Below are 14,393 nucleotides of genomic sequence, written 5' to 3' on the forward strand. Positions count from 1 at the left end.
GAAGAGTTTCCAAAGAGTAAATTGTGAGATCAGGATGAAATGCTCTGTGCCCCATTATTGATCCCTCAAACCATCTAATCCCTGTATATTTTACACTTATACAGATTTTGATCATGGAATTTTTTATCCAGGTTTGGCTTACTTATTGTATAGCTCCAGTTCTATCAGGTACTTTGAAGAAACACCCATCAGAGCACACGTTGTGGAGATGCATCTAGTAATCATTTCATAAATATGAATAACACATTGTTAATGGTCCCTTAATTTCAAGTATTCTACATTTTCTATTTTCTTTTTTGGGTAGGAAATAGATTTAGTATCTTGTATTACACCAGACCCACTTGAATTATTTTGTATTACAAAACATTCCCTGTCATGGTTTGTTACCAGCCATGGCTGGTTCTTTATTTTCTTTTAATGACTTTGTAAAAGGAAACTAATATCTGCCAGCTTCTAAATTTATTTGGGAGAATATAACATTTAAAACAACCTAATAAAGAAAAAAACATTTAGGTCATGGATTATTAACTTTGTCTTGGCTAAATTAATGAAAATCCTTTTGGAGCAACTCAGTTCTTAGTATTTTTAGTACCACTTCCTAGGAAGTTGTTTTTTAGGGGGTGATCATCCTGGCTTGGAGTCTGATGAGCCTTGAAAGATCAGACCATTCTGCAAACTCATGCATAGCTAATTTTTCAGAACCTTTTGTGGAAGTCCTGTTTTACTCTGTCCTTGACAACATGCTCTTATTCCTAGCCAAGAAAGCATTACTTTAATAAACTCCACTGTATTTCTGTTTAGAATGGAGAAAGTCCTTTCTAAAATTGCCAGTCTTGGAGGCTTCATTTGACGTTAGAGGGAGGACAGCATTAGTCTGTGTCCAACTCTTCAGAAATTATTTTCTGTCTATATGTATTTTCTCATTCTTATTTCTTGGTGACCTGTGTTAACACTGGCAGCCAGCATCTTGTACCCCTTTTAAACATCAGCCATATCTAGCCTGTCTGTCTTCTTTGTCTCTGACTCTCATCTGGAATTTGGAAAGATAATACTTAACCACCTTTGTGAAGTGCTTGGATATTTATGAATGAAAAGTGGTATTTACGTGCTAAGTATTCTTGTTAATCTAACGTATTCCTAATATATCCACCTCCCTAGTACTTCTATGCAACAAGACTGCCACTGTTACGCAGCTTGAACTATATGACATATTGTTTTGGACTCTGAGTTTGGAAATACTTTAATTGTCTAGTTCCTCCTCCCAACCTCTTCCCTTTGCTTTACATGAGGTTTGAAAATGTCTCTTTGTCCTTGATTTGTGATTCAGATAATTTTCTTTGTCATGATTCCATTTTTATTTTATTTGTTGTTGATCACATTATTATTTATACAGCTGATAACTTAGTTCAAACTTTCTGAGGCCTTGTTTGGATTCAAGCATGTTATAAAGGCCTGGGGCATCTAACATTTACTTGACTCTAAATATGCAGCAAGATTAAAACTAATGGGACTCCATACAGCAATGGAAGAATAGTGCAGTTATTCCTTAGTGTCGTCAGAGTCCCACTTCTTTACTTTAGCAATGTTCCAGACGTTGTTTGGATGTTTTTGGAGAGGGTAGGTCAGAAGGCAGAGGAGGGCAGGTTCTTCAAACAACTGCTCGCCTCTCCATATGTAAGTGTAACTTTGTCCTTCACAAGCTTGACCGTTGAACATGTTACCAGGCATCAGTTAATGGGGCTGCTCCTTCAGCGTCCACACTTTGCTTACACATTGTATTCTTTTTAGGAGTACTGTGAGGGAACTGCTGTAATTGGACCTTTCAGGCAGACTGGTTTAACCTGTGAAACATAATTGACAGTGTCCCATTTGCTCTCAAAGGGCCCGATCCTGCAAGCATCCATATGAGTCACTTCACTCAGCAGAGGAGTCCCATTGTTGTCAGTTGAGCTATTCATCACGTTATTAAGCACTACAGCTGATAGTAAATGTTTGCAGAATTAAAGCATTAATTCACCGTACCAGAGGCCTCTATGAAAATGTACCTTAAGTTACAAACACACGTCACGTCTTCTCACAAAGACTTTATGTAGAGGCTTTGGGCCAGACCCTTGGCCCAGTGAGACTACTTTGCAGCACTTGGAGGGTGAAAAGCAGTCTTAAATTGGCCTCGGTGGCCAGCTTGGGATTCCTTCAATAGCTTTACTTTCCTCCTATCACAGCTAGCAGCTTAACTAGGGGCATGTTAGGGGACAAGGGGCATGACTGGAATGCACTGCACTCCAGCAATGCCCCAGATGCCACAATGGCCCATTGTGGGATTTTGCTGGCAGCTGTGAGTTACAGCAGCCTGGAAGCTGGATGCTGAAGATCAGAGGAACTCAAGGGTAATGCAAAGCCATCATTGCCCCTCCACTCGGTCCAGCTTATCTGGACCAAAAGAGGCCATGGACCTTTGTCATAATTTTGAATATTTTTGTTTTACTTTGTTTTTTGTTTAGTACTTCATTAAAAGACTGAGAGCACTTGCTAGTAGCAAACATAATGCAGGCCGATGCCACCACACAAGCACTTCCTGTCAACACAATTCAAATCTAAACTATAGCTCATGTTTATATACAACACAATGTAAAACACCAATGTTTTCCCCCTCCTGTGCTCTGCTGTTTCAGTATTATTTCTCCTCTCCTCTCCTCCCTTCAGCTCTATCAGTACACTTTAGTTCTGATTTCCAAACATCCTCTGCTAGATTGAGTCCTTCTCTGATCAGTGTGTGTGTTAATCATGCCAATTTTTTGAAACATTTAGTGACACACAGGGTAGTCCCCTAGGGATGAGATTTACATTTAAAATGTAGTTTAATTTGTGCCCCTGTGGCTACTGTTCAACTTTTCTTATGACAGATGCAAAAGAAATAACTATACATGGTTGAAGGATACTTGATATTAGACAGATATAAACCATAAGGAGGGAGAAGAATTCTTTCAGAGGTATAGCTCAGTGTAAAGTGAAGAAATGAATATAGAAACTGTATATCAGTAAAAATGTCCTGACCGTGAGATCTATTAAATTGTGGAATCATTTCCCAAAGGAATTGCTGAAAGCACCGTCATTTGTGATTTGTAAAACTTGAATGGCCAAAAATCTAGATAACAGTGTAAAAAAAAAATCCTACTGTCAAGGGGGGATTGACTAGTTACCCTAATAAGGGTCTGTTTGCTATGTTTCTATGATACTTTTATGTATTCTTTCATTTAACTCATAATAAATAGCCGTTTGAAACTGACATTTGAGTCTTTAATGGAAGTTTGTTTTCTTACACGGCATGCAACTGCCGCTATTATTTTATTGTAGGCTTTCTCATGAATGTCAGGCTGCTGGCTGTGATTTTGTTCTCCAAGAGCAATGAAGCATTTATTTAAAACACATGCACGCACAACGTATCACGTGGGCTTTGCAAACTGATCTGAGAAAATAAAATAGGTAGGTCAGATTGTCAGCTTCCCAACCTTGACAGCATCCCTCTAAGCATACTATTGTACAGTAAGTAAACCATCAGTCATCACCTCTCCTCTTTTCGAAGAGCACAGATAGATGCTGCCTTGCTTTAGAGTCACGCGCATGCAACCTCACTTTTGGCACAACCTGGGCTTTGGGGATAGAAACGCAACTTCAGAGCATACTGGTGTGCACAAAAACAACTGTATTACTCGTTAGGCAGTGCATGTTTCTGTCACTGGCACGGTTCTGTGTGTTCCAATTTGCCATCCATCTCTGTCTGTCTCCATCTTTGGAGCTGACTGCTGGGACACTCCCAGGGTGAATTTGGCAGCTGCAGGACTCTGATGCCCAGCTTGGGAATGAATTTTTGAAGCAGTGGTATGTGGGTGTCAGCTTGTCTTCCAGTTGGTTTCTTCATTGGCCTCTTCTCTGGCTGGACTTCTGGCTTTGCTGGCAGCTCTGAACCTGCCCATGGGTCTGAATCAGGGTCAGTCTTCTGCTGTGCAACATTGTATTTCTCGGTGGCAAGTTCCCTTTGATTAATGTTTGGAAGGAAAGTAAAAGTTATTCCCATTATAGAACTTTAAAAATAAGGTCTGGTAGTAAATCTGGATGAATCTTAGTCTCTCTGTAAAAAGGATGTTTTACCTTTAATGCATTATGGAAATATCCTGTTCTGATTCCATATTTCTGCTTTCTGCCTATTTGTATATAAAGTCTGTTACTTGGTACAAGAGAAGGGTTCCCTGTGTATTCCACCTGAAGCTAAACAGAAGCTTCTGTTCATATGGACAAACAAGTTTTAAAAGAAGCAAGATCCCAAATGACTTACAGAATGCATATGTGTATGCGGACTTAAAAAAAATTTCAGGTGCAAAACGTACATTTCAAAACACAATATTTAGATAAGCTTTCATTCATCAACTGGTAAGTCCTTAGTTCAGAATTTCATGCTTTCCAACTAACAGTTCATGGCATTATTGCTCTCAGATTCCACACCAATGGGTGTGGTATAGATAATGTAGATAGACCCCCAAAATGCATTTCATTAAGTCTTTGGATTTTGTTAGGCATTGGTATCCTCAATTCATGCAGATTTTAGCAGGTAAGTGAAAGAGGAACTAAAATTTGATTCCCCCCCACCGGGGTAAGAAAAGTGAAACACTTTTTTTGTTTTCCTCTGGAAATTTTCATTATATGAAAGGGAGTTTCTGCAGACAGAAGAATGCCCTACCCCCATCCTGAATAGATAAAGAGGAAAAATTAGCAGTGTTGCAGAGCTCAGAAAGCAAAGGAAACAAGTCTATCACCTTGTTTTCATCTCAGTGTTACTTTTCTTCCAATCCTGCATGCTACTCTAATGCTAATTTCTTAATTTCCTATTTCCTCATGCCTAAGACTGCAGGAGTAGAGCCATGGGGTATTATTGATTGTTCAGGTAGCTACATGAATTGCCTTTTATGGTACATTTCTGTATCCAGTGGGTTTTTATAGTTAGCTGCAAATTGAAATTTGTGTGGACACTTGAGGTAACAAGTATAAACAAGCTTGGTCTGATGGCCTGTCTTCCTCTTCACAGCATCATCTTCCTGGAGTTTGCATCAAACTTGTGATGTTGCAGATACAATCTATCACATTTTAGGGGATGGTAGGAAAATCATTTTGCTTCTAAGATACAGTGGCCGATGGTGCCATTGAAGGGGATTTAAATGGCAGTAATATGAAATTACGAATGCCTTGCTTAGATGAAGCAGAAGAGGCCTGTGGGATTCTTGCTTCATGAAAAGGACTGTGATAAAGAAAACAATGGAAATCATACAAGGGAATGTGGATAGGTGAGCGCAGACCTGGAATGCTCTTTTGAGATCCCTTTTTCCATAGGAAAGTACCTATTTAGATATGACTTCAGGCTGAAAAGTGCATATGATTTGGAAAAGAGGATATAAAGGTTCTTAGTCTTCTGCATAAAAGCACCATAAAAAAGAACAGGATAAGAATTTATTTGTGATATGCAGTAATGGAAAACAATGGTTGCTTCTGGAAACGTTGTTAGGCAACGTATACAGAACACAGGAACTTTTTTTCCATAAAACAATCAGATTTTGGAATTGTTTACATTTTACAGCTCACTGGAAGTAATAACAGAACAAACCATATTAAGATTCCAGAAAGCTACCCAGAATAGATATATATAGGATTAGATGTGCACTATAAAAAATTCTGGCTAATACATCACCAGTGATAAAATTTCTGCAACTTTGTTAAAAATGTTGTTGACAGTGAGAATAAAAATAGACTTCAGCTTCCTGTTCCACAGCTATATGGGCTCTGCAATGCTAATAGAAGTAAAATGTAATATTATAATATATATGTTTTTGTCACTTAAGTAAGCACGTATGAGTGTGACTAAACGGAAGGAGTGGATCTGCTGGTAGAAGACGCCATATTTACATAGTAACATTTCAGAGTAGACTCGTGCTGTAAGAGAAATGGAGGACCAGCTTTCCAGTGGTTCCTTTTAAAGGACAAGACATGCATGATGATAATCTTTCCATTTCATGCTATAACCGTTCTTCAGTATTAACAAAGATCCTCAGAGTAGTGACCGAAAGAAACGGACAGCGTACCATCACCTTCATTTTTGTGGATACTTCTTTTACTGACAACTACCTCAATTGCTTCAAAGTACGAATGAAGCATAGCACTGTGACATCAATCTGCTTTGACAACGTAGTTATGGTTCTGTGGGTCAAACTAAAAAGGACGGACTAGTTTGGTAACCAAGTAATCAGTGTTCTGCACTTCAATGTAGGAGATCTGGGTTTGATTCCAGGTCGCACAGTCTGGACTAGCCAGAGTTAGGAGTCCTATAGAGATGGTATGCTTAGCTCCTGGGCAGAAAGGGATACTGGTAGCACTCAGGACTTGTCTTCACGTACAGTGCTACAGCTTTAATGCTTTAGTGAAGACGCTACTACGCCGATGGAAGAGCTTCTCTTGTCAGTGTAATTAATCCACCTCCACGAGAGGCAATGTTGACTGGAGAAGCTCTCCCATCGACATAGCACTACCTGCACCAGCCGTTATGTCAGTATAACTATGTTGCTCCAGGGTGTAGATTTTTCACACCTCTGAGTGACATATTTATACTAGCATAAGTCTGTAGTGTAGACATGGCTTTAGTAATAATTGCTAATTTAAATGTAGCATTGTCAGACTCCAAATAAGTCTTGGCCGTAGAGATTAGGGGTGTGCTTGGGACATGAGAGATATTAAATTACACATCAGTAATTGTTATTGTTTGTTTATCTTTTGGTAGCCCTCAGAGGATAGGGCCCTGTTGTGCTGGCCACTGTACAAACATGTAACCAAGAGATGGTCCCAGAAGAGCTTACAATTCAAGGGTATGATCAAATACAACAGCTGGATAGATGGGAAGGGTGAGGATGGGGAGAGGAGCACATGTGCTGGCCGCCCTTCCCGCAGACCCCATTGGCCTGGAGCGGCGAACCGCGGCCAGTGGGAGCCGCGATCGGCCAAACCTGTAGACGCGGCAGGTAAACAAACTGGCCCGGCCCGCCAGGGGCTTTCCCTGAACAAGCAGCGCCCCTAGTTTGAGAACCACTGATCTACAGTATAAGGAGATACACAGCTGAGCAGAAGCAGCAGATACTTAACCAAACCAGGGGCGTAGTCACTGGGACCATTCTCATTAACTATTTAAACACTTGCTATTGAAAAAAAAGAGAAGAAATCTGGCAAGGGGCTATTTTTTGTAAGCTATTTCAAGGAGCATGATAATCAGAAAGTAGTAGAAGGGTAAAATAATGAACATGAAGGATGTGTAGCTATTGGGGAAGGGAAAGATTTTATTTAGTGATAGTGTAAAATGGAAGAGCTTTTTACCTAAGAAAGTATCTCTCATGCACTGTATGTTTTCAACATTAAAATCCCTTTTCATAATTAATCAGCCCTACTCTTCACTCTATAAATGGGCATCCCTCTTTTTGCATTTTTCTTTTCTGTACCACCTAAAAGATGTCTTTTTTAAAATGTATGCATAGGTCTTTTTGGTAGTGTATAGCTGTGTGCCTGTTTAATTCACATTTGATTTAGTCCTGGATTTTGTAGAAATATTAGTTCATTATGAAAATACCATGTTGTCTGCAGTGATACGATATGTTAAGTAAATATACAGCTAATTAAGATGAACATTTATATAGAGATATGTACTTCATGGGAATTACAGAAGGCAATAACCTCTATTGGCATATCACTTTTTAGGGAGTGTCTGCTTATATTTTAAAATTTTCATTTTAAATTATTTTGTTTACTGTTATTCTGGCTATGGCCAAATAGGAAGGTTTTCAGCCCTCTCCAAGCTGATCTGATTCTGGATTGTTTCAACTCCTCTGGGGCCTCCTACATTAGGGAACCTGATCCATTTATTGCTTTGAAGATCATAGAATTGTAGGACTCAAAGGGACCTCAGGAGGTCTTCTACTTCAGTCTCCTGCACTCAAGGCAGGGCTAAGTGTTATCTAGACCATCCCTGGCAGATTAAGCCCTTACGCTGGCCTCAGAAGTCGATTGGGAGCCAGTAGGACTGGAGCACAGACTTGATGTGCTTATAGTGGCCTGAACTTTGGAGGAAGTGGGCAGCTGCATGGTGTGCATTTCACTGTTTCCATGTTTCAAATACAGTGAATTACAGAAATTAAATCTCAAGGTGATAAATGCACAGATCTTTGGCCAGGTCTTTGTCCAGCAGAAAGGGGTGCTAATTCTTAATGAGCTACAGGGGAAAAACACTTTTCATTACTGATGCTACTTGGTCATCCCAGCTCAATGAGGAATCAAACAAGCTCTGTAAGGCTTTGCATAATTTTGACAAATGGGGACTGTATACTTTCAGTGGAAGACATGCACAGTGTCTAGCTATTTTTTCAACCTATATCACTTCAGTCTTGCCTTGGTTGAGTTTGAGGCAGCTGCTGTATGTCTTGTAGTCATTATGACATCTTAGTAATGGTAATGGTTATATCGGTGGAGAATGATGTATTCATTTGGCTGTTATCAGTGATTGGTAGTGGAACCACTGTCATCTCACTGTCTCTTCAAATACTCTCATATAAAAAAGAAGGGCTATTAAGGACCCTGCAGTACCCTGCAAGCTTCCTCTTCAGGAAAGAGGACCAGGAGCAGTTACCCATCACCACTCTCAGGGTTATGCTAGAGAGAAATGATTGGAGTCAGAGCAGCATTACTACATCTACTCCATTTGTGCCTGGTAAGTTTATTAGCAGTACCTTGTGCTCTACTGTGTAAAAAGTTGCAGAGAGGTCTGGTAGAGTGAGCATAGAAGATGACAGGGTATTCCATTCACTCCTTGGACTCCCTGTTAAGATGACTGGCAAGGTACCATTGAGTGACTATTTTACTGATGAAGCTGTAATAACTACCAGCCTAGTGTATTTGAACTGGTGCACTTGAAGTGAAAAGCTCCATATTCATGTTTACTAGTCCTCCTGTGTTTTATCATTTAAAGGGTTTTTTTTTGTTGTTGTTGGTTTTTTTTTTTTGAGGAGATCTTCAAGAGTACAATTTCTGTTTTACTCTTTTTATTGTTTGCAGGTCTCTAACCTCTATCTATATGACAGCGTGCTCATGTTGGCCAATGCCTTCCATAGAAAGCTGGAAGACAGGAAATGGCACAGCATGGCAAGTTTGAACTGCATGAGGAAATCCACCAAACCTTGGAATGGAGGTCGATCCATGTTGGAGACTATTAAGAAGGTAAGAGTGGACAAGGTTGGAAGCCAAATGTGCAATAAAATCTCCAAAAGAACCAAAGTACTCCGATTTTTTCTTTCAAAGGAACTTCTCAAAAATGATTTAACCTTGATTTTAAGTTGTTATTAATGAAACTGTGTGGTCATGAAGATGTTTCCTCTCAAACTGGTGATGTCATGGCTATGTTTTATATAAATCATGTAATGATGAATAGTCATATAGCTTTATGCATTCCACCAAATAATTGAAACCTTAAGTAGTTGTCAGAGTAGACCATGAATAAGATGTAAATTCCTTAGCAAAGCTGCTAACATGTTTGGCTTTTAGGAAACAAGAGGAAAAATGGTGCATTGTATAATCTAATATCTTGATTCGGATTTCAAACTACTGTAAATCTGGAGTAAATGCTGAGTCCAATTCATATGCACTCTTTCTCACTATGCCCTGGACACACACCCCTTTCTGACAATACGTTCATTGAAACCGATATGTATCAGTGAAACAGCATGTGTTGGTGAAATTTCATTTTGGTGAAAATGTTCCAACCAACATTAATGACACCACTGTTTCATTGATAATTTAAAGCAAGGTTAAATCATTTTTTAGTTACGCCACTGTTAAACTGGCATGAGCTTTGTTCACTGAAGTCTTAATAACACTAAAAATACATTGTTTTCAGCCTGACTTGATAGCTCTTTTTTTCTGAGCCTGCAAGTGGTGGCTTTGTGTTGCACACCAGAATCTAGGCAAACTCAATCATGTTACAACTGTTATAGTTTCAGATTCAGCTAAGGTTCTGTCTGCTTTTCACTGGTGGCTCTCCTTGTGTAAGTTAAAGATCCCAAGGCAGTTTTCAAAACGAGTAGTACATGTGTCTTGGCTAACAGTCTCTTTCTCAGGAAGGTAGTATATTTTGTCTAAGGCTATGTGTGAGCTATTGCAGAGCATATCAGGCCTGCACATTAATTTAATTGCAAGCATTTGCAAGGCATGTTAGGATACCTGGAGCATGAAAGGTGCTTTATAAAAATTGTATTCTAATATCTTTAACATTGTTTCCTTAGGGCCATATAACTGGGCTCACTGGCGTTATGGAATTTAGAGAAGACGGCTCCAACCCCTATGTCCAATTTGAAATACTGGGCACCAGCTATAGTGAAACATTTGGCAAAGATGTGCGGAGGGTAAAGATTCAGTTTTTTTTCCTCCCCCTGAAAAAGAGAGAGATCCTGTTTATCTGGGGGAAAATGCTATCATTTTAGAAAGAATGGAAGAAGTGCTTTTGGTCACAGTACAAAAGTCACTTATTACAGAAATAATATATTAGAATATTTCATATACTTAAACCTTGAAAGATAACACTTTTATGCCATCAGAAGGGAGGCCTGCAAATTGTTCTTAAATGTGCAGTATTCCTTAATATATTCTATAGTGATGCGGCGACCATAATAGTGAAGACTTTCAGGTGAATTATAATATAATTGGCATAACTGAGACTTGTCCTAATCAGGAAACTAACTGGGATATTAAATTACCAGAACACATAAAGCCTTTTGAAAGTACAGTCTCTGTAAGACGCTGGAAAACTGGAGTAGGTATAGTAATGTGAGAGGAGGATGTTATATTTGAAGACAGGAATGACATATCAAAACTAGCTAGTGGAGCAGAGACAGTTTGGAATGAGATGGGAGATAGGACTGCTAAAAAATGAGCATTAATATATGCTGCCATAGGATGAGAAAGCTTAGTAGGAAATGTTCATACAGATGGAGGACTGTAAATTAAGGCTAGAACATGAATAGGAACAGTTGATTTGCATTGGTTTTGACTGGAACAGAAGCTGAAAAATGCCCACATAATAGGTATAGGGGTTTCTGTTAAAATATTGTTTTTAAATAATTCACATTACCATGGTATTTCTTATACTGTGCAGTGCAGAGCAGAGCTGGGAGATAAATTGATTTTTTTTTCAGTTGGGACAGCAAACCAAAAAATCAGAAAAAAGATTTGGTTCAGTTCAAAAAATATTTGGAATTTGTCAGCAAACATGGAAAGTCTGTTTCAGGCCAGCAAACTGACTGTGAGCATGTCCCCATTTATTACCTTTAGCTCAGTGGCTAAAACACATGCCTGGGAAGTGGAAATCCAGGTTTGAATCCCCACTCTGCAGTAAGGATTTGAACTCAGATCTCCTCTGTCCCAGATAAGTAGCCCAGTCACCACACTATGGGTTATTTTGGGTGGGCTTCTCTCAATCTCTCCTGATGGAGTTCTTCCACCTTGCCAAAGAGAGGACTAAGGCCTGGTCTACATTGGGGGAGGGAGGTGGATTGATCTAAGATACGCAACTTCAGCTACGAGAATAGCATAGCTGAAGTCGACGTATCTTAGATCGACTTAGAATCACTTACTTTGCATCCTCGCAGCGCGGGATCAACAGCCGCCGCTCCCGTCGACTCCGCTTCCGCCTCTCGCCGTGGTGGAGTTCCGGAGTTGATGCCAGAGCGATCGGGGATCGATTTATCGCGTCTACACTAGATGTGATAAATCGATCCCCGATAAATCGATCACTACCCGCCAATCCGGCGGGTAGTGTAGACGTGGCCTAAGAATGACTCTATAGCCTGATGAAATTAAGGCACTCGCCTGGGAGGTAGGAGATGTGGATTCAAATTCCTCTTCTGAATCAGGCAGATAGAACATTACAAGGTGATAAAGAGGACACATGGTTTGCTGGCCTGGGAAAAGTTTTTTCCCCACCACACTCAATTTGATTAAATTTCCAAATAGTTTCAGTCAACCAAAAACTGCACTTTTTGGTGAATAAACTATTTGTCTGAAGAAGCAGAAGTGAGTAAAGAGACAGGATTTCATAGTGGCTCAAAGTTTGCAAAATTTTAGTTTTTTATTTGTCTTGTTTGTTTTTATTAATCCAAATTTCATCTCCCTGAATTTCTCTAACGGACAAATGAATAAAGGTACACATCTACAGTCTTACTTAAAAAATATTAATTGAAACAGAAATGGCCAGAAGTTGTCTGAAGTTTGTCAGGCTCAGCAATAACATTTTGTGTTTATCCATCCAGATTTTCAAACATTCTCCTCTAATTTTGGATGCCCAATTTTCAACGGAGCCTCCCAACTCCACTGGACTTCAATGGGATTTAAGTGCCTAATTCCTTTATACTCATTTTAAAACCCAACCTGAAAGTATTACCACTTCCAAAGGGAAATTGGCTTGATATGAGTTGAGAGAGGAAAGCAAATGCAATTTTAGGTTCAAAGATCATCATATAAAAAAAGTAAGAAATGGCCAAATCAATCAATCAAAAAGCGAAAATTACAGCCACTGAAGCAAGGTGCGTCTATGAGCAGAACCTCTGCTGATGAGTTTTTAAAGCAAGGGAAATGTGAGCGGGAGAGAAATGTGGAGGCAGAGAAAGGTGGTGAAATGCTATAAATTGGCATGCAGAATTCAGGTAGAGCCTAAGGAGCAGCCAGAGTTAGTCTAGTAGCCATTTTTCTTCAAAGTGCTTCATGTGTTTTGATGTTTTCATTATAGCTGGCAACTGTACTTGTAGGAGAAATGTTCTCCCCACCCCCGACCTCCATTTTTTAAGGTACCTTTAAGGATGCCTGGTTTGAACTCAACACCAAAATTTGCTGCTATTACACTCCGTTACTTGAACGTCACACGCTAACTTTCTTATTCTGAGCTCAGAGACACTCATTTACAAACCTTTTTTTTCCCCGTTTAAAAATATTTTTTTCTTCTCTTTGCTTATTCAGCAGCAATATATGTATTTTTAACAGTCCTGTATTAAAACCAGTATTCTGTTCAGTTCCATTTGTGGCCTAATGAATAAAACAGCGGGCTGAGATTTCGGGCAGGTCTACACTTAAAATGCTGCAGAGGCACCAGTGCTGCTGTGCAGTGCACTGTAATGCTTTAGTGAAGACGCTACTATGAGCTTTTCCCATCAGCATAGTTAATCCACCACCACCCACGGAGGTGGATTAACTATGTCCTCCCATCAATATAGCGCTGTCTGCACTGGAGGTTATGTCAGTATATCTGCGTCACTCAGGGGTGTGGATTTTTCACACCCTTGAGTGATGGAGTTCTATTGATATAAATGTATAGTGTAGACCTGGCTTTGGGTTCTAATCCAGGCCCTGCCTCTGACCTGCTGTGTGACTTTGGGCAAGTCACTTCATCTCTCTGTGACTGACTTCTCCAAGCTGTAACATGGGGATAATGATACCGAGCTCCTTTGTTCAGTGCTTTGAGATCTCCTGATGAAAGAGCGAGGTGGTGGCGTTAATAATTTTAAGTATAAAGAACCGGATTACATCGCTAGGTCTAGGGGATTCTCCACGCAGAGTGTCCCCGTGGGTCATGCTATACGGAAGTGTGTGTTGCTCTCTCAGCATGGTCTGGTCTCCTTACCCTAGAGTCCATGCAAGGAACTCCATGGGTCTGGGTGTTCATGCATGGGAGGAAGTGGGAAGAGGCAGGATAGGGTTTGCTTTTCTCCCCATACTGCAAACCAAGCAGGAAATCTGGAATAGATCTAAGTTATTTATTTTTATTAATGAAAATCTCAACATGAAGGGAAGGCATGCAAGGCGCTTACTATCTCTAATGCCTGTGCACGTGGGTGGATTCTATCCTATATAAAGAAAAGGAGTACTTGTGGCACCTTAGAGACTAACAAATTTATTTGAGCATAAGCTTTCGTGAGCTACAGCTCACTTCATGCGTCCAGTGAAGTGAGCTGTAGCTCACAAAAGCTTATGCTCAAATAAATGTGTTAGTCTCTAAGGTGCCACAAGTACTCCTTTTCTTTTTGCGGATACAGATTAACACGGCTGCTACTCTAAAATCTATCCTATATGTTTCCTTTTAATGCTCTAGTGTTCAGGGCAAAGAACAGGGAGCCTGGCCTCCAGGGTTGTAGTCCCAGAAAATCACTGATTCACTCTGTAGTCTCATTTATATTGTTGCTGTAGCTGTGTTTGTCCCACAGTATTAGAAAGACAAGGTCTGTGAGGTAATAGCTTTTATTACACCAACTTCTGTTGGTGAATGAGACAAG

General features: G+C 39.8%; 1 protein-coding gene across 6 annotated transcripts in view; it reads left to right on the forward strand.

The window, feature by feature from the left end:
* The window catches only part of GRID1 (glutamate ionotropic receptor delta type subunit 1), a 791,498-nt gene that overhangs the window by 632,370 nt on the left and 144,735 nt on the right, over nt 1–14,393 (forward strand). For all 6 annotated transcript variants that reach the window (XM_074958779.1, XM_074958780.1, XM_074958777.1 and 3 more), the window contains exons 7-8: nt 9,136–9,297; nt 10,359–10,478. In XM_074958779.1, coding sequence (XP_074814880.1) covers nt 9,136–9,297; nt 10,359–10,478 — 282 coding nt within the window. The remainder of the gene's footprint in view (nt 1–9,135; nt 9,298–10,358; nt 10,479–14,393) is intronic.

The sequence above is a fragment of the Natator depressus genome, chromosome 7, assembly GCF_965152275.1.
Source record: "Natator depressus isolate rNatDep1 chromosome 7, rNatDep2.hap1, whole genome shotgun sequence".
Lineage (NCBI taxonomy): Eukaryota > Metazoa > Chordata > Testudines > Cheloniidae > Natator > Natator depressus.